We start from the raw sequence: 18,389 nt of genomic DNA on the forward strand, positions 1-18,389 counted from the left end.
CTGGGGTAAAGGAAACGTTCTAAAAATGAATGCTGATGATGGCTACACAACAATGGGAATGTACTTCATGCCAATGAATTATACAACCAAAAAAAGGTTAAAATGGCAAGTTTTATGTTATGTATATTTTATCACAATAAAAAGTAAATTTAAAAAATTTTATGCTGCCTCCACAAATATTAAAGTAACCATGAGAAAGTAGTTGGCTCTATAATCAAGATCACATGTTTAAAGTCTGAAGTGGGTTTAAGAACACAATCTAGCAAGCAAGAAAAGTCTCCTGTTTAATAAACTAGGGAGGAAAATGGGAGTTTCATTCTATCCCAGGACCTAAGGTCATCAGCCCATAAAATACCTACTAATTAAATTTTCTTTTCCACCCCAAGGCTCCACATGTATCTATGCTACAAAATCTTTTACACTAACTTTAGAAACTATTTATAAAATTTGAAATTTTTTTTAATTACATGTTTTTGGGGTTTTTTGCACTTCTTTTATTTTTTATTTTACTTTTATTTTATTTATTCATTTTTTTAGAGAGGAGAGACAGAGGGAGAGAGAGGAAAGAGAGACAGAGAGAGAGAAGGGGGAGGAGCTGGAAGCATCAACTCCCATATGTACCTTGACCAGGCAAGCCCAGGGTTTCGAACCGGCGACCTCAGCATTTCCAGGTCGACGCTTTATCCACTGTGCCACCTCAGGTCAGGCCTAAAATTTGAAATTTTATTAATTTTAATAAAGCTTTCATCTAAGGCCTCATGAGCTACAGAGATCAGAATCCTGTAGTTCACTGGTCCCGAAGGTGAACGGTCAGTTTGCTGGAGACAGAACAAGGACTACAGGCCAGGCACAGAAGAGCACCAGGGCAGGAAGCTCCAGGTGCCCAGCAATGGGCAAAACTGGAAAAACAAAGATCTTGCCCCAGGGTGACCTTTCCTCCACTAGCGTATCACTGGTCATGTGGTTCAGACCCTCCCCTGGCCTCTCCGGCCCTGGCGTGCTGCTAGGCATGGGGTCAGACCCCTTAGTAGGGGAGTGACCAAGGGAGCCAGCATACAGCCCTTAAGCACGAACCACTAGGCATAACGTCCAGGCCTCAGGTGTGTTTCAGCTCCAGGCCTGGAAAACGAGCGAAAGCAGACAAGAAATGCCATGGCTGACCTCAGGACCAGCTGCATTAATGAATGACCCCCTGACCTGACACCAGCCAATCCATGAAAACATGACCCTAAAATGACACACCTGGAGGACTAATGAATATTCTATTGAGATCCTCCCCAGGACCTCCCCTGAGATCTCTACCCTTAAAAGCCCTTGGGGGATGGGAGGGGGTGGGGGGGAGGACAACCCAGGGACCCAGTCTGCCCTCCCTCCCAGGAGCACACTAGCAACCTTCCCTTCCCCCTTTGTCCCCCCACAGGCCTGTATCTCCTCAACTCCAAGGGTCCTCCCAAGACTTGCAACCAGGGGAGCAGTAGGCAATGGCAGCTGATCTGGGCTGACCCTCTCAACCTATCTCCAAGGCCCCCTCTTCTCTGAGTTCACTGCAACCCAAAGCAGCCCCGCTGAGGCCTCCTGTTGCTTCTTCTGTTCTAGGACCCCCCTGGTTTCACTGTCCCCAGTGTTAATAAACTGACTCTCCAAATCACCTGGTCTCATGCTGTGAAATGCTTCCAGCACAAAGTCCAGAACCCACACACCACCGGCTGGCAGGGGCCGACCCAAAGGGCCAGGTCCCCATCCAGTAAGGAGTTCTGCCGTCTCCTCTTTCTGCATGTCCCACAGGCTCTCCTCTACTCTGAGCAAGGGAACGGCACCACATAATCTGAGAATTACGGGTTTAACAGAATCTTCTCGAGAGGAACTATATCCACTTTCTCTACAAAGTTCAGATTCCCATGGAAATGCCATGGAGATGGCAGGCCAGAATGGACACGTTTACAAAGGTCAGTGTTAGGACTAAACAAAAAGCAGAGAACTTTCCTATGCTTGGATAGACAAAGTTTAAAAATTCCACATGTGCAAAAATACACACAAGAACACGAAGAGCATGAGTGTGCACTTGTCTTCCTGTAACTCATTTCAGCCAAGTCCGCCGGCCCCACGGCCGGCTTCTCCACCAGCACCCAGTCGGGTCTGGTCCAGTGTCCTATAACACAGTGAGCTGGCCATCTCGTCAACCCCGAGACTACGAGACTCCGTTTTCACACACAAAAGTGCTTCCGAGTTTCACACTTGAGAGTTCGTGAAACATGGGTTAGTCTGTGAGGCATCAGGCCGCTGCAGTCCTGGAAGGACCCCTCTCTGAAAGCATTCTGAGAACGGAGCTGGGCCACAGGGTCTCCTTGACTCTAACACCAGCCTAACCACAGGTGGAGTTGACTTAGCTCATTAACAATATTCTCCACATTTTCTCTAGTCCTTTGATGCAGGCGGGTCAATTTTTAAATGTGACTTGCATGCTCTATATAAAAAAAGGCAGAAATTAAGAGTTTGAGTTTGTTTTTGTTTTTTACTGAATTTACTAACTTCTTCACAAGATTTTACATCCTTCAAATGAGAATATAAGTATTAGCATAAAATGACAACATGCTGTTAAATTTTCAAGGTAGAGTAAAGATAGCCAAACATACTTTGAGACTCCTCCCACTGAAAGGTGGGTCTATTCTACACCTGGCGGACCTGGGCTGCCTTTAGACTCGCCTGACCAGCAGACAGTGCTGGAAGGAAATGTTCGTGGACTGCTGAGGGTAGGTCACAAGAAGCCTTAGAGCAGTGGTAGTCCACCTGGTCTCTACTGCCCACTAGTGGGCGTTCCAGCTTTCCTGGTGGGCAGTACTGGAGCAACCAAAGTATAAATAAAAAGATAGATTTAACTATAGTAAGTTGTTTTATAAAGATTTATTCTGCCAAACTTAGCAAAAATCTGACATAAAGTACTTGGTAAGTAATTATTATTACAGCTAGTGCTCAACTTAAGACCATGATTGGTTCCGAAAGACCGGTCGTAACATGATTTGGTTGTAAGTTAAGTAGGCTGTATGTACAGTACTGTGAAATGATGTAATAAAAATCTTTAAGTCAAAGACAAAGACAACTTCCTCTTGGTTGACATCTTAGGAGGGGTTTGATGAAAAATATCCAAGACACAAAACCCAAATTGCTGTACCGAGTCTGGGATAACAGTTGAAATGGTACACGTGGAGATGGTAGTGCTGGCAGAAGCTAGTCCACACTGTCATACACCCAGCTGGGCAACGCTTGCGCTGCCAGACACGGAGCAGTCGTGGTTAGTGATTGTGGTTGTAAAGTCGAATGGTTATAAGTTGCATAGGCCGTTAGTCGATCAATACCTGTATATGCTTTAACTTGCTGTAACTCTGCTTTATAAATTTTATAAAGTTACTTCCCTACCATTACAGTGGAACCGGTGGGCGGTTATAAAATGGTACTAACAGAGATACAAAAGTAGGCGGTAGGTATAAAAAGGTTGACTACCCTGCCTTAGAGCCTGGGCCCCTTGGAGCACTTTTCTTGGAATCCCGAGCCGCCATGTAAGAAAAGCCTGCCCCCCCCCCCCAGGTGGCCATGCTAGAAAGACTACACATAGAGAGAAGAGAGGGAGAAAACATTTCCAGTGTTCACCTTATCAGTCCAAATCCCTGGCCCACAGACCTGTGAGAAATAATAATTGGTCGTTGGTTTGAGCCACTCAATTTGGGGGTAACTTGTTACAGTTACAGGTTTCAAATTCTGTTCTTTAAATAACCAGGGCTGCAATCAAAGTGAATGCTATTATTTAATAAGCAAGATTCATGGTCTTGTGTTGAAGGTTGGAAAATGACTATTAGAAACATTACTGAGATGTCTAATTTTATCCGTTTTGGTGGAAGAAGAGAAGACGCTAGGGAGAATTTAAGAATGACTTACTGCCTGTCTCTTTAGCTGCGAGGATGTGGTAGAAAAGACGTCTGTCTCACCTTTCCTCAATGAAACAGCACAACCCACTCCAAAGTAATGCCTTGAATCACCCTGTAGTGTCTAATAAGAGGCAGTTCAGGTGTGAGGAGAAACATGGTAAATGCACGCCAGTGGTTCTCAAACCACCAAACTAACATAGCAACGCGAGGAAAGGGAGACCAATGAATCAACAGCTCAGAAACAGCATGCTAGGGGTTTAGCTACAACTGTGGATGCCCTTTCTATGTAACTTACTGTTTAGTTTAACCAGTAGTGTGGGGATAAGGTGATTCCACGAGACCAAAGTGGCAGAATGTTTTAAAGAATGGCTAAATGCTCACCAGCTACTGAACATGAAGTGAAGGGCCAGACGGTTTACTGAATCCATGCAAACTCCCCCCATCACAGCCCACTGACCAGGCTGGGCCACTGCAACAGCAGCTATGCAGGCTGTTCTTGACGTGGCATCTGTGGACAGCAGTTATCTGTGTGCGTGCGGGGGGGGGGGGGGGTAAACTGTAAGCAGTGGGTGGAACAAGATGGGGGAGGGAAACATCACTATAACATGCCTTCCCTAGAGAACCGAACTTGCAGGATGCATAATTAGGGAAGATCTGGCAAGAGGGAAGTGGAGAATGAAAGAGAAGTGAGGGCAGCAGTTTCTACCAAGAACTGGCCTTGCTGTTTCTATTTCAACCTGAAGATCGCCATCTGTACATAACAGGTGGCCTAGAAAAAGAGACGTTATTGGGCCACAGAACTACAAAGGTCTAGCCAGAAAGCCCAGAGGAGAGTTGAAAATGGCTTCCTGCCTGGACCACAGCTTGGGCCCCTCCCCCCTTAGCACCAGCGTCTGTTTCTTTATCAACCTCCCGTTCTCCTACCACAGAAGGGAGGGGCTCTCCTTTCATCTAGAACTAGGAGGTGGAACAGAAATCGCTCCATTCCTGGGCTAGCAGCCCCTATATCTTTAAATCCTCACTCTGCCAGGACGTTTCTGGGTGAAGTGCAAACAATGCACCCATGAACACGAGTACAAGAAGGGCAAGAGAGGGTGTGTCTCTCCTCACGACCACGTGCTAGCTAGCTGTCCTGTCCTTCACAGCTCCACCCCACGGGGTTGAGAGCATGGGGGAGGAGGAGAAGGTATCCTTAGTCCTAGGGAGGAAGGGAGCCAGGGCTCAGGCGACCAGGGGCACTACTGGGACTCCTGGCTCCTGCAGCAGAGCCACAGCCTTCACCCCTAGGGGAGAAATGTTCCTGGTACCACGTGGAAATGGAAGCTTATATGGTTTAACAAGGATTCCTGGCAGTAAATGGCTTATAGCAGTGGTCTTCAACCTTTTTACACTTGGGAACCGGTGAAAATAGGAGAATTATCTAGGGGCCTGCTAAGGCAGAAATCACCCTGAGTATAAGCAAATTCCACTAAGATCACTGGGTCTTAGAACATTAGGACGATTACGGTAACTCTTCTGCGAACCAGCAGGACATATCTGGACTGGTTTATAGGTTGGTGAACATTACCATGTTGGGGAACGATGAATTAGGACTTTGTTTAACGCTCCTTTCAGAACAAGCATCTTCCCCAAATGAACCACTCAGCACCACCTTATCATCAGGCAACCTCTGCTGAAGCGTGACAACCTCATTCTCCAGGACATACTCTCTAAACGTCACAGCATTTTTTTTTCTTTCTGAAGCTGGAAACGGGAAGGCAGTCAGACAGACTCCTGCATGCGCCAGACCGGGATCCACCTGGCACACCCACCAGGGGGCGATGCTCTACCCATCCAGGGCGACGCTCTGTTGCGACCAGAGCCACTCTAGCGCCTGGGGCAGAGGCCACAGAGCCATCCCCAGCGCCCGGGCCATCTTTTTGTTCCAATGGAGCCTCGGCTGCGGGAGGGGAAGAGAGAGACAGAGAGGAAGGAGAGGGGGTGGTGGAGAAGCAGATGGGCGCCTCTCCTGTGTGCCCTGGCTGGGAATCGAACCCGGGACTTCCGCACGCCAGGTCGACGCTCTACCACTGAGCCAACCGGCCAGGGCCCAAACATCACAGCATTTTGATTCACATGTGGCCATGCTGTCCTTTCTAAGAAGACCAAACTAGTGAATTTCAATCATTTGATACCCAAAGCAAGAATCAATTAAACTGCAGGAAAGTTAGGTTTCTTTCTTTTTTTTTTTTTTTTTTGTATTTTTCTGAAGTTGGAAACAGGGAGGCAGTCAGACTCCCGCATGCGCCTGACCGGGATCCACCCTGCACGCCCACCAGGGGGCGATGCTCTGCCCATCTGGGGCGTCGCTCTGTTGCAACCAGAGCCATTCTAGCGCCTGAGGCAGAGGCCACAGAGCCATCCTCAGCGCCCGGACCAACTTTTTTCCAATTGAGCCTTGGCTGCAGGAGGGGAAGAGAGAGAGAGAGAGGAAGGAGAGGGGGAGGGGTGGAGAAGCAGATGGGCGCTTCTCCTGTGTGCCCGCTTCTCCTGTGTGCCCGCTTCTCCTGTGTGCCCTGGCCAGGAATTAAACCTGGGACTCCTGCACGCCAGGCCAATGCTCTACCACTGAGCCAACCGGCCAGGGCCAAGTTAGGTTTCTTTATTATCCCAATTTAGACATTGCTAACAAGAAATCATAAAAATTCCACCAACTCTTATAGATCGCTCACTCAGCAACCAAAGTAAGTTTTTAACATTCTGATCATAAACAAAGTACAATCTCTACTTTGCATCTGACACCCACTGTCTCCAAGCAAATCATAAATTGGAGATCAACACCAGACAACTACAGATAACTACCCAAACAGTAAGAGAAGAGTTTGTTTTTTATGCACACACACACCCCCAAAATACTTAGGTAACTTATGGAGCATAAATGTCTGACTTCGGAAGAGGAATCAACAAGCACTATTCAGCATTCACCTAGTGAAGATTCAGTTCAAATCTACACTGTTCCATGCTCTTTACCTAAAGAAACAATTCCTTTTATTTCCAAAACAATTTTGCTTATGCTCTACAGCTGCAAATATTTTTATAAAATTGCTGATAAGTGTAATTCAATACAGGACCAAAAAAAAAAAAATCACTCTCAATGCATTTTGTCTTAATGCAACTTATCATATTGGGATTTTTCAGAGCTATATGTGGACAGCCTAAGCATAGAAAATTTTGACTGAGCACTTAAGGTATACGCAACACTGACAAGAAATGAGATATGATGCCCAAGCCTTCAGAGAACTTAAAATCTAGGAGGGAAAGTCAATTCATATATTAAAAAGAATTCAAAGAATTATAAAAGTAGTACCAAAATTACAACAGAAGACACATTCTGGGATTCAGAGGTGAAAACACATCTTAAGAGAAAACCAGCACAGGGACAACCCCAGAGAACATTACACACGGAGGGTGGCGGTATGCACCATCAGGATGGATGAAGACATTGTGGGAGAAAGAGATTTGAGCCCAAAGACTTATCAGTGGCCAGGCTCCAGCCATCACCGCAAGAAAATGCGATATTAATCTTGCTTTAGAAAGATGGATCTGGCAGCGGTGCCGGCACCCAGCCGATAAGAGATGGGGAGGCTGAAAGCAGGGAACCGGTCAGGAGAAGACTGTGAACGTCTAGGCAGAACGTCCCAGAAGGGAACGGTGTCAGCAAGGACAGGGAAAGGGTGGATTCGGGATATGAGGGGAGGCCGGGATTTAGGTTATCAGCAAATCTGAGAGGGACTAGATGTATATATAATGGTACTATTGAGAAAACTGGATGACTCGGGAAGATTTTTTTTTTAATCAATGATGCATTCTTTTCATACATATTAAGTTTAAAGTGACAGTAGCCATTTCAAGCAGACATACCATAGGCACGCACAAGTGCACACACACACACAGTCACATAAATAGGTACTGTCTCCCATCCCACTGCAGCCTGTTGGCAACTAATCCCTTTCACCTGACCTTCAATTCAGGACCCTCTGAACCCAACCCTTACTATTCTCTTCAAACATCTCTATTTCTGTTCATCCACTGCAACAAAATTGAGCTGTAGTCACTCTTTGAACAACTGATATATATATATATATATATATATATATATATATATATATATATATATAATACCTTGTCTACAAGTGTTTTCACATACACACTCATCTGCACAGCAGTTACATATACAATAAATGGTGATGACATCCTTATTTTACACCAGGCACTCTCAAACTTGGAAAGACTAAATCTGTCAAAGTGACCTTTTCAAAACCTAATCTGACCTCAAACAAATGATTTCTTGAATGAACAGAAAACCTTTCTAATGCGCTAAGACAGTTAGAAAGGAACTGAAGGCCAAACGCTCCAGGAGCACAGAGGGAAACAGACTGCTCAGTGCCCGGCGGCCCTGCCACCTGTGACATAAACACCCGAGGAGGCACTTCCCTTCTAGAGTGACTGTTTACATAGACTGGATGAAGGAGGCTTTGGGGACAAAGCATTCTCTGTGAGGGAGAGGCGCGCTGTTCCACACAGTCCTCCATAATGAAGAACAGAGTCCGGGAAAGTGAAGCTCACCCGCTGGGAGGGGGTGCGGGCCTTTTGCTTCTGCTTTAAAAATATATTGACTCAGAATTTCTACAGGAAGGACAAAAATATTAAATAAACTAAAAAATTAGCCAATTTGATAGCATAAAGACATAAAAACGTTCTTTAATCATCCATGGATTCCAGGCAGTGCTATAAACTAACAAAAATTATGTAACTTAGCAAAACTGCAAAACAACTTTAAATTATAGAATCATTTTCTAGCTAAAGATGAAAACTAGATAAAGATCTAAGATTACAATTGCACAGTAATGATAATCCACATGTATTTTCCCCATTCCCACTCCCAAATCTAGTATGGGGAGAATATATATTTTAATGATTTAGGACTTAGAGAAATACTGGGCTCTTACTTTTTCTTTTCCTTTGGGTTTCTTTTATCTGTAGCATACCAGACTTTAACAATGTAAGTATTCACAAAAATAACTGCCCTGAATAAATGTATCTCAAATACTACCTTTTCAATTACCCATCCTTCCTGAACACCAATCAATTTAGAGTTATGGTAATAGAGAATAGAAAATAGTACACCATATGAACTTTTATTAAGTGGGGGGAAAAAACCCACCCCTCAAAACAACTAATACGTAAACAACCTGAACAACAGCATCTTAGTGGAAAAGGAAAATGCATTGAGCATCATTTTCAACAGAGACCTTGTACTCAAGATAGTATGTGAATTATTTTGTACCTTATCTCATTTGCACTTTATCTCGAAAGGTCGTTATTATCCGTTTTACAGATAAGACTGTACAGGGATTTAAGTGACCTGGTTAATACCAAAGAGCCAGTGACAGAGCTGGAATTCAAGCCTCCAAGTCTAGAATCTACTAAACATGGCTATCACTCAAGACCTCTGATAGTCTCTGCCACACACTTCCTGTCCACTCCCTCCACAAAATAGCACAAAAGGTAGGTTAAAAAAAAAAATCTCTCTCTCACTGTTTTATTTCAGAAAAAAGACCTAGCTTCCTGTCCATCTCCACACCCCTCTTCTCCACTGAGGTGTCAATGTGGCTTTTCCTAGTTCTCCCTTCAGTGAGAAAACCACTGCACAGAAAAACATAAGTAACTGTGGGAGAACACAGAATAGCTTCCGTTTGTTACTCAAGTAATAACTACTTAAATCGGGTAGTCTAAAAGCCGCTCCAAAAGGCAGTTATAACTGAAGGGTTTTTATTCTTTGCTGCAGCCAAATCAACCTAAAATGTCCCACAAAAGACATGGCTAGCTGGCTCTGACACCATGTGTGAGACGCTATACCCACTCCTCTACCACCTTCCAAACGAGGCTTAACTTTTTCCTGTAATTGCTAACATGTATTGAAGACCCTGAGCCAGGCATTCTTTTACAAGTGCTTATTCCTTGAATGCCAACAATCCTAATGTCAGCACCGCTATTATCCCTTCTGCAGGAGAAAGCCTTCTCAGACACAGCCAATGCCCTAGTGAGCCAACCGGCTGTAAAAACTCCTAGCAGTGGCCAAGAAATTAAAGGTATTTATTACCTGTGAGCTTTAGAATTGTTCTTTTTAAAAATCACTTTTAGGAAGTGTTTTTTCAGCGCCTAATACAATACCAGTTGAAATCCTAACCACTATCCTTTCCCCTCTCATTTTAAGTCAGCGGTCTTACTAGGGTTCTAGTTGTCATATACACACTCCAGTTATCTTAGAGTAGGGCATTTATGTTAGAGTCTTCGAAAAATTTCTTTTTCAGGCCCTGATGTTACCAATACATGATCTGTATTATTAAAATAAGGTGAAGTACGTGCTCTGTCAAACACAACTAGCTAATTAACCTATACTATGGGAAAGGAACAACTCTGCAGTTTTCTTTTTTAACAACTCCATTGATTTCTATAAGTAAAAGACCCATGGTCACTTAATTTTTGTGAGTTCAAATATGTTTTGTGAAGTCAAATAACACTGATGACCAGAATGATCACAAATCTTAGGATCGGTTTCTATCCTTAACTCAAACTGGTTCTCCTTGCCAAATAGCTAAGTTTTGAAGATATGGAAAACCCAATCTTCAGAGAAACACAGCTATACCAACAACAGTAACCACTAACCATTGTTCTTTTTCACCTTTGTATTGCTAACTGGGGGTTAAGTCTCCACAATTACAATACTCGTTTTCATGAACAGTTCAAGAGTGTCTTTAGGCATTCAAAGAGAGAAATGTCTTTTCTCCTTTCAATGAAAAACCAACAAAGTTATTACCTTTTAAAATATTTGTGCAGTTTTCTTGTTACTATTGCTAACACATCTTGTATAGTTTGGGTTCCTAACAAGAAGGGACCCATTTTTAAAATCGGTCTTTCAGTTATGCTATATACCCAGCCTGTAACATTCTTAACACGTAACTACATCAATCACCCAAATCTCCAAGAACACTGTTAGAGTATTTTCACTACTGCCCACTGGTCTATTTGTTGAATTTTATACAAGTGACTGGTAGTCAACTACAGTTATGAAGAATATCAGCGTTATAACCAAGTCTCCAAAAAGTAATGCCAACACTTAATTACATTCCGATGTAACATTTACTCCCCCCATTCACATAGGAAAACTCGAGCAATATTACGTTACAAATATTACGTTCAATCGTCCTCCATTTTTCTGAAATGGCTTGATAGGTACAGTCTAGTGATTAAGGTCATGGACTTAACTCAACCATTTACAGGGTACTCATGGTACTTGACTACACAGTTGCTCAGCCTGGTCAACGAGAAGGCACACACGGCAGGCAAAAGTGGGTTTAGAGTTGTCAGTACCAGAAACACAAACTTTATTCTCGTATTACTTGTTAAATCTTATTATTTTCTATACAAACTGCAAACCTACTTTTCCCCCACCGTGTGTAATTAACATAAAAATCGTATTAAAGCACATGGTTTACCTGTAAACGTGTTGAAAAATAAAATTTTTTAAAAGAGAAGCTGCTGTTTAGTTACTAATACAAATCCTGAAAGAACCAAGAACACTATCTGGGCCAGTACACTCTTACTCTAACACTAAAGAAAATTAAAAGATTAGTTCTACTTTATCCATTTAGTATGGTTGACACTGAGGCTGTAGTAACTAACAGAAGGGGTTCCTAAGCAATTAAAAAGCTATACACGTGTCTAAAAGATTACTTCCGTGGCCATAAAATGCGGCCACACGGTCTTCCTTTCCCCATTCCAGGAGTACACCACCACCTACGTGGCTCTCTCTCGGGCCTGCTCCCCGGCCTAGCCCAGCTGAGGGGACACCCCAGCGAGTCCCGCCCTCCACCCGCCCCCTCTGGAGGCGAGGCTGGCACACCAGTCACGTGGGCGGTGCGCGGCCGCCATCTTGCAGGGCGGGGGAGGGGAGGAGTTCCGCAGAACGAGTCCCCCAATCGCCCTCCCCGGCCCACGGCCGGGCGTGACCGCGGGGCTCACCCGCAAGCCACGCCACCGACGCACGAAGGACAGCGGACACGGACACGCGACACTCGGGCGCCTCCCGGAAGACTCAAGGTGAGCACCCCGTCCCCCGGAGCATCGGTGGAAGGTCGAGGAACAGCTGGGTTGGACTACAGCTAACAGGGATGGAAAGCAACCCACCCCCATCAGCAGCTCTGGAGTGACAGCTGGGAGCAACAAAAGCGGAAATGTCCTCAAGGCCAGAGCTTGCCACAGCTGGGGGACCCGGAGTTCACTCTAACAAGCAGAAAATATGGGGTCCTAACAATTTAATGAGACGCAAATGATTTGTCAGGGTTGCTGTGCACAACTACTGGGGAAAAAGTAAAACACACCACCGGTGTCTAGGAATAAATAGTCTTCAGCGTCACCCGTAATACGTGTATCCCCTATTATTTGTTCCCCCACTTCAACTCATGGCCGCAGGACTGGGCACTGCCTGCCTGACAAGTAACGGCGTGCTGAAATTAACCCACATGCCCGGCCTCATTCTCTCCACACCTCCCCAGCACACCCTGGATGCCGGAAAAGGTCACACACTGCAGTTGAGATAAAAATCTCATTACCCTGGTTGGTACACATCTCCCCCCTTGTCTAGTTGCCTTCCAACACTTGTGTAACAAGCCAAATTTAAAGGAAAAAGGGGGAAAGGAAAAATGACTCCTTCCAATAAAATCAGAAATCGGTTACCACTGTTGCAATAATATGAATGGAATGATAAACAGTTCCATTGTAGCCTTTTCATTATACTTACAGTCTAAGGTTAACTTCACAATGTAAGGTATACCAAGAAACTTTTAAAAAATAAGAGGTAAGTCTTGCTCCTGCGTGCAGGCTGTTTTTCCCTTAAACTTAATGGCAGTGGCACATAGAACTTCACTATTTTAGTGAGTAGGCTGAGAACTAAAAGGCTTTTTACCACCAATATACAGTTGCATGCTACTGCTTAATAAACACGTTAAGATAAAATTTCAAGCACGCCAAGAAAATTAGGCATTACTATATCTGAGTTGGATGTTATATCCTAAAGTTGAGTTTGTCACTTCACAGAAACCTTGTTTTAAAATCAGCCTAGATTACCACTGCATGTCTTCCCGCGGTTCCTTGATTCTATGGGTAATGAGTTCACAGTCAGTAAATAGGTAAAGTGGACAGTGAATGACAGAAGATGTATAAATTAAATTAACTTTCAAGCAAGAAGGGGGAGGAAAAAACTCTTTTCTAATATATAATCCTGGAATCCACCTAAGTTGAAAAATAAAATATACAAGTTAATACCTTTTAAATAATTGTGAACCACAAAAATAAACTGATTGTACAGTGTTACTCTGAAACCTCCCCTTTCCTCCAAGTGTCACGCTCAAGTACTTTATATGGGGCCTATCTTATTACTGAATTGTTTTCATGCTCTATAAAAATCGCATCTTCCTTAATGTTTGCGACAAGTGACTCATGTGGGCTTTCGTCTACAACACTTAGGCATTTAATAACTCTTTAGAAAAGAACACCTATGCCTATAGTAAAGACCCCACAAACATTCCCGAACCCAAATCTGGTGGCACGTTATGCCATAGGTAGAGGTCTAACCTCACCCAGACAGGGAGCGCTACTAAACTAATTTCGGCCAATTCGCAGGTCTCCATTTAAGATTTCTTCTGAAAATCAAGTTCTTTGAGCAGGAGCCAAAAGACCCTTACGACCCCGAGTCGATCAACCACACACTGAGCCCCTTGGTGCGAGACAGGCCAGAACGCCGGGAGCGCACCTGGGGACACTCGGCCGCGGGGCGAGGACGGGCTTTAAAGCGTGCAGGCAGACCCGCGGCTGGACGGCGGCCACCTCGTGGGCTCCCCAGCGCTTCGTCTTCCCAGCACCGGGGCCTGAGGGATGCTCAACGCCAAAAATGTCCCGAGACCCTTCATACCACAGGGGGGCCCAGGCTGAAAGCACCACGTTTACCGGGTCAACTCCGTACGGAAGAGACTTCTAGAGCCTTCTGTTATGGCGGGTGCCTGTGCATGCGGGAGGGTGAGGGTGAGGGTGAGGGTGAGGGTGGGGGTGGGGGCGGTGGCGGGGGTGCGTGGCACTGAGGCGGCCCAACGACACGAGGGTTAGGACCACGGGGCAGGGAGCGTGGGGTGGGGGTTCCCGGCTACCTGCGCCCGGTCGGGTTCCGCCGAGGGGTGTCCTAGAGCTAGGCCGGGGAGGAGGCCGGGGAGGGGGCCGGGGCGGGGACCGCCCGCGGGGCCGAGAGGCTCGCGCGCCCTACCTGGGCCCCAGGGCCGCCGAAGTTGCACGGCTCCACCTCCAGCTCCACGTCCTCGGGGCCTCTGTGGAGCGCGCTGCGGAGCCTCTCCAGATGCTCCCTGAGGGTGACCCGCTGGTGGAAGGAGAACGCCGGGTGCAGCGAGGCCATGGTGAAGAGCAGCAGCAGTTCCTCCTGGGCCCTGAAGCCCAGCCCATCGCCGGCCCGGGACTCGGCGCCGCTGCCTTCCGGGCCAGAGCCGTTCAGCTCGGCGTCCTCCTCGCCGATGCCGTTCTCGCCGCGCTCGTCCTCCGCGCCGCCCCGCGAGCCCTCAGCCCGGGCTGCGCGCAGGCTCTTGAGCACCGAGTCCACCTGGGGCAGCAGGCGGTGCAGCCGTCCGGCGGCCTCTCGGTTCTCGGAGCCCAGCAGCGCTAGGTAGACGATGAGCCGCGAGCGCACTGCGGGCTCTCGGAAGTCGACCAGCGGCCCCGGGTCCGAGAGCCCGTTGGCCTTGGCCTCCGAGTCGCGCAGGTAGTGGTAGTCCTTGCGCGCCAGGTCCTCCAGGCACGAGCCGAGGAAGCGCAGCTCCAGCGGGTTGCACAGGTCCAGCAGCCCGCACAGGAACTCCAAGCGCTGCGCCGAGCCCAGCACCAGCCCGAACCACTCGTACACCCGCTCCTGCTCGTGCAGCGCCGCCGCGGCCCCGCCGCCCCCCCGCATGCCCGCCCCTGCCGCCGCTCCGCCAGCAACAGGCGGCCCGAGCCCCCGGGGCGGCGGCGGCGGCTGGGGGACCCGCGGCGGGCCCGCGGGAGGCGGCGGCGGGGGACGGCAGTCGCGGCGGCGTCGTGGCGGCGCCTTAGCTCCCGGCCGCGCATCCGCCTCGGGCTCCTCCGCCTCGGGCGGCGGCTCCGCGGGGTGCGTCGGCTTCGGCGGCAGCTTCATCCTCAGCATCCTCGGCTAAGGCGGCGCGGACATGGAGCGGGGGCGGGCGGGAGGGGCCGGGAGGAGGGGCGGAGGCCGAGGCGAGGCGCGGCGCGGCGCGGCCGTCAGGAGCGGGGCTCCTCCATGCCGCCGGGGGAGGGTCAGGGGCGGGCCTCCGCCGGCCGACGAGGTCGCGGGCGTCGTCCTCCCGAGCCAGGGGCGGGGACGGGCCTGCGGCGGCTCCTCCCCCTGGCTCCGCGCCGGTTCGGGGAGCCGCGGTGCGAGTAGGAGCGAGCGAGCTAGCGGGTCCTCCTTCCACCTCCCTCTGTCCTGTCGTCCTCACCGTGCTATGGCGGTGGCGCCGAAGCGGTTTTCCCGCGAGCTGGTGCGGACCGAGTGGCTGGTAGAAGAGGAGAAGCGGCGCTCTGGGTGGAGACGCTTGCGGGCTCCGCGCCGGAACCTCAGCCAATCAGCGGGCTGAGCCGACGGTTGCGTGTCTCCCCGCCCCCAGGGGCTGCTTCTCACTGAAAGCCACGCCCAACTGCTACCCGGCCGCCTCCCTCTCGACAGTTTCCGGGTGGTCTTAATGTCTGGTTGGTGGCAGCGGGTGAGGGGACGGCGTGGGGCGGCTGGGTGAGCCGGGGCGCGACCGAGAACGTGCGAGGCTCACGGGAGAGGAGGGAAGTGAGGAATTTCACCTTTTCCACCAGCCTTAGCCCCACTTTTTACTTCTGATTCGTCTGCGCTACCTCCTGTCTTGGGCCATCGCCCCACCTCCGCTTGCACCACGCGTTCCTTTCGCGGCCGCGTAAAGCGCGTCCCGGGAGCAGGGGTTCCTCTGAAGTGAGCGCGCAGACCCCAACAGGAGCTTCTGTCATCTACATCCTGGCCGGCCTCCGGGAAGTCAGCAGTTCCCACCACAACTTTACAAGGATCAGTTGTGATGACTCTGTTGAGGATCGCAGGAGGCAGAATTGTGGCCGTGGATCGGAGGCCGGGACACCTCGATCCCGGGCGAGTGCGGGCGGCACCGTGCGGAGCTGGGACGCGCGGCCCCGGGGGTGCAGAGACGACCCGCCCGGTCGCGACCCGACCCGACCCGAGGAAGTTCCAAGGCCTCTGCGCCGAGGAGGGACGCGCTGGAGTGACTGCCCTTGACATAAAACGTTTGCTCCTACTTTGTAATGCTCTTTGGAAATCATTCCCACGACAGTTTAGCAAAAGCCCCACCACCACCACCCCTTCCCGACCCTCCCGATCTTTTGAGGATCATTTTATTTGCCAATTTAAGTTACTGTGCCTAAGGATGACATTTTAAATTCTGTGTCGGTGTGTAATCCCTCTGACTCGCGGAATGCCAGAAGCTATCACCTTGAAAGGCTTTCAACTTAAAAAAAAAAAAGTTTTGTTACATTTCTGAAGTTTGAAGACCCCCAAAATATATCAGTGGCGCCCCCCCTTTTTTAAAGCAATATAGTTCAATTTTTTAAGACCAGCTGGATCTTTTGAGGGTTAATTTTAAAAGGAGGGTTTTTTTTAAAAAAAATCTTTAATGTTTTAAATTAAGTTCTATTACAGCTACATAGTAGATGTATGTAAAAAAAATCACGTTACTTTTTTCTGAAACGTCAGAGGGCTCGTGGCAGGGGCGGATAGAAGGGGGGAAAGGAGGGAAATATGGTGAAAACATAAGACCTGACTTGGGGTGGTGAACACACAATGCAGTTTGCAGGTAATGTGTTGTGGAATTGTACACCTGGAACCTGTGTAGTTTGCTGACCAATGTCACCCCAATAAATTCAATTAAGAATTTAAAATAAAACATCAGCTGTCTGTTGGGAGAACCTAGGCTTCGCCCTCCTTATTGCACAATTTTATGCCCTAAGAACCTAATTTATAATTTAGTAAAAGGCTGAACTGAAGCCTAAATCAGTTTTATTGATAAAATGGGGAGACAGAGAATGATTTTCAGCACATTTGAGCCTGGGAAAATACAGGGTGGCTCAAAAGTAGGTGGACAGTTGTGAGAAGCAAAACAGTTTATTGTAGGGTTATTTGTTAATTATTTTCCATATGAACAACTATAGACCTACTTTTGCTCCACCCTGTAAATGAAAGCCATTCTTTCATGTAATTTGTCATTTCCTTGCATTCTTTGGGTGTTATGTAGAAATCCTTACAATCAGGAGAAAAAATTTTACAGACTTTTAACAATTCTTGCCCTTTTTTGCCCTGTAATCTTCTACCCTTCTTCACCTCCTGTTCCCACATTTCTAAAGCTTAGGTGAAATACCTTAGGCAACCAGTCCTATTACTCTTGCTAGATAGTCACTCAGTCTAGATCGGGATGTTTTGTGTAGTAAGCTAATATTTTTACCTCTGAGGTGAGTTTTATATGTGATCCAGGCAAAAGTCTTCATTTCCCTTGGCAACAAGAAGCCATTGGTGTGAATGAACTCTCCACAATACTTCATCAATAAATTTTGTGTCCGAATTTAGATTTGTAATCAGTAATGATGACTTCTATACGTCTATCTTTGGCCAGTGTTTAAAAATGCCACGATCAAAGTTCTTGCACATACGTGACACAAGCATGATGTTATGATTGTGGTCATCGACCATCTGCTGGGCAGTTTGCTCTTTGTCCTCCAGTGCATTGTTTCAGGGCCCTCTCTCCATACTGCAACTCACTAGAAATGGTCTCTGTGGTTTTCCTACCCTAACAAAAGTGAGAGAGAACTTCAGTAAGAATGATGGACTATTGTAGTGTTTTTTGGGGGAAAGGGGATGGGAGGAACAGATGGATATCCCAGGGCGATGTGTAGGTGTTTTAGTTGGGAAAACTACCTAGAAGATTCTAAGAAGGTGCTGTAGGAAGATACTCCTCCCACCAGACCCACCTAGGTATTACCTGTCAAACCATTCAGATGGACCAGATAGCATTACTGTGGTAATGGTGGGAGTATGTTTGTGTACAAATCTTTCATAAGGGATATATCCCAGAAAGGCATTTCTAAGGACACGAAGTATTGTTTTCTCTTGTCCCTAGATGATAGTTAATGCCTCTTCGATATACTTTGTTTGATCTGCCCCTTTAGGAATGAAGATATTATTGACATTACTTTCCAAATATTTACATGTAACTAAAGACTTTTTTTTTTTTTTTTTTTTTTTTTTTTATTTGTTGATTTTTTTTTTTTTTTAGAGAGAGAGGA

The 18,389-nt window shown here is 47.3% G+C and overlaps 1 protein-coding gene across 3 annotated transcripts in view; it reads right to left on the reverse strand.

The window, feature by feature from the left end:
- Window positions 1-17,688, reverse strand: part of ZCCHC2 (zinc finger CCHC-type containing 2) — a 55,600-nt gene extending 37,912 nt beyond the window's left edge. For 2 of the 3 annotated variants that reach the window (XM_066353641.1, XM_066353640.1), the window contains exon 1: window positions 14,278-17,688. In XM_066353641.1, coding sequence (XP_066209738.1) covers window positions 14,278-15,204 — 927 coding nt within the window. In that variant the 5' untranslated portion in view covers window positions 15,205-17,688. The remainder of the gene's footprint in view (window positions 1-14,277) is intronic. The other variant, XM_066353639.1, reaches the window with a different exon arrangement.
- Between the last annotated feature and the right edge of the window lie 701 nt (window positions 17,689-18,389).

Source organism: Saccopteryx leptura, chromosome 11 (assembly GCF_036850995.1).
Source record: "Saccopteryx leptura isolate mSacLep1 chromosome 11, mSacLep1_pri_phased_curated, whole genome shotgun sequence".
NCBI lineage: Eukaryota > Metazoa > Chordata > Mammalia > Chiroptera > Emballonuridae > Saccopteryx > Saccopteryx leptura.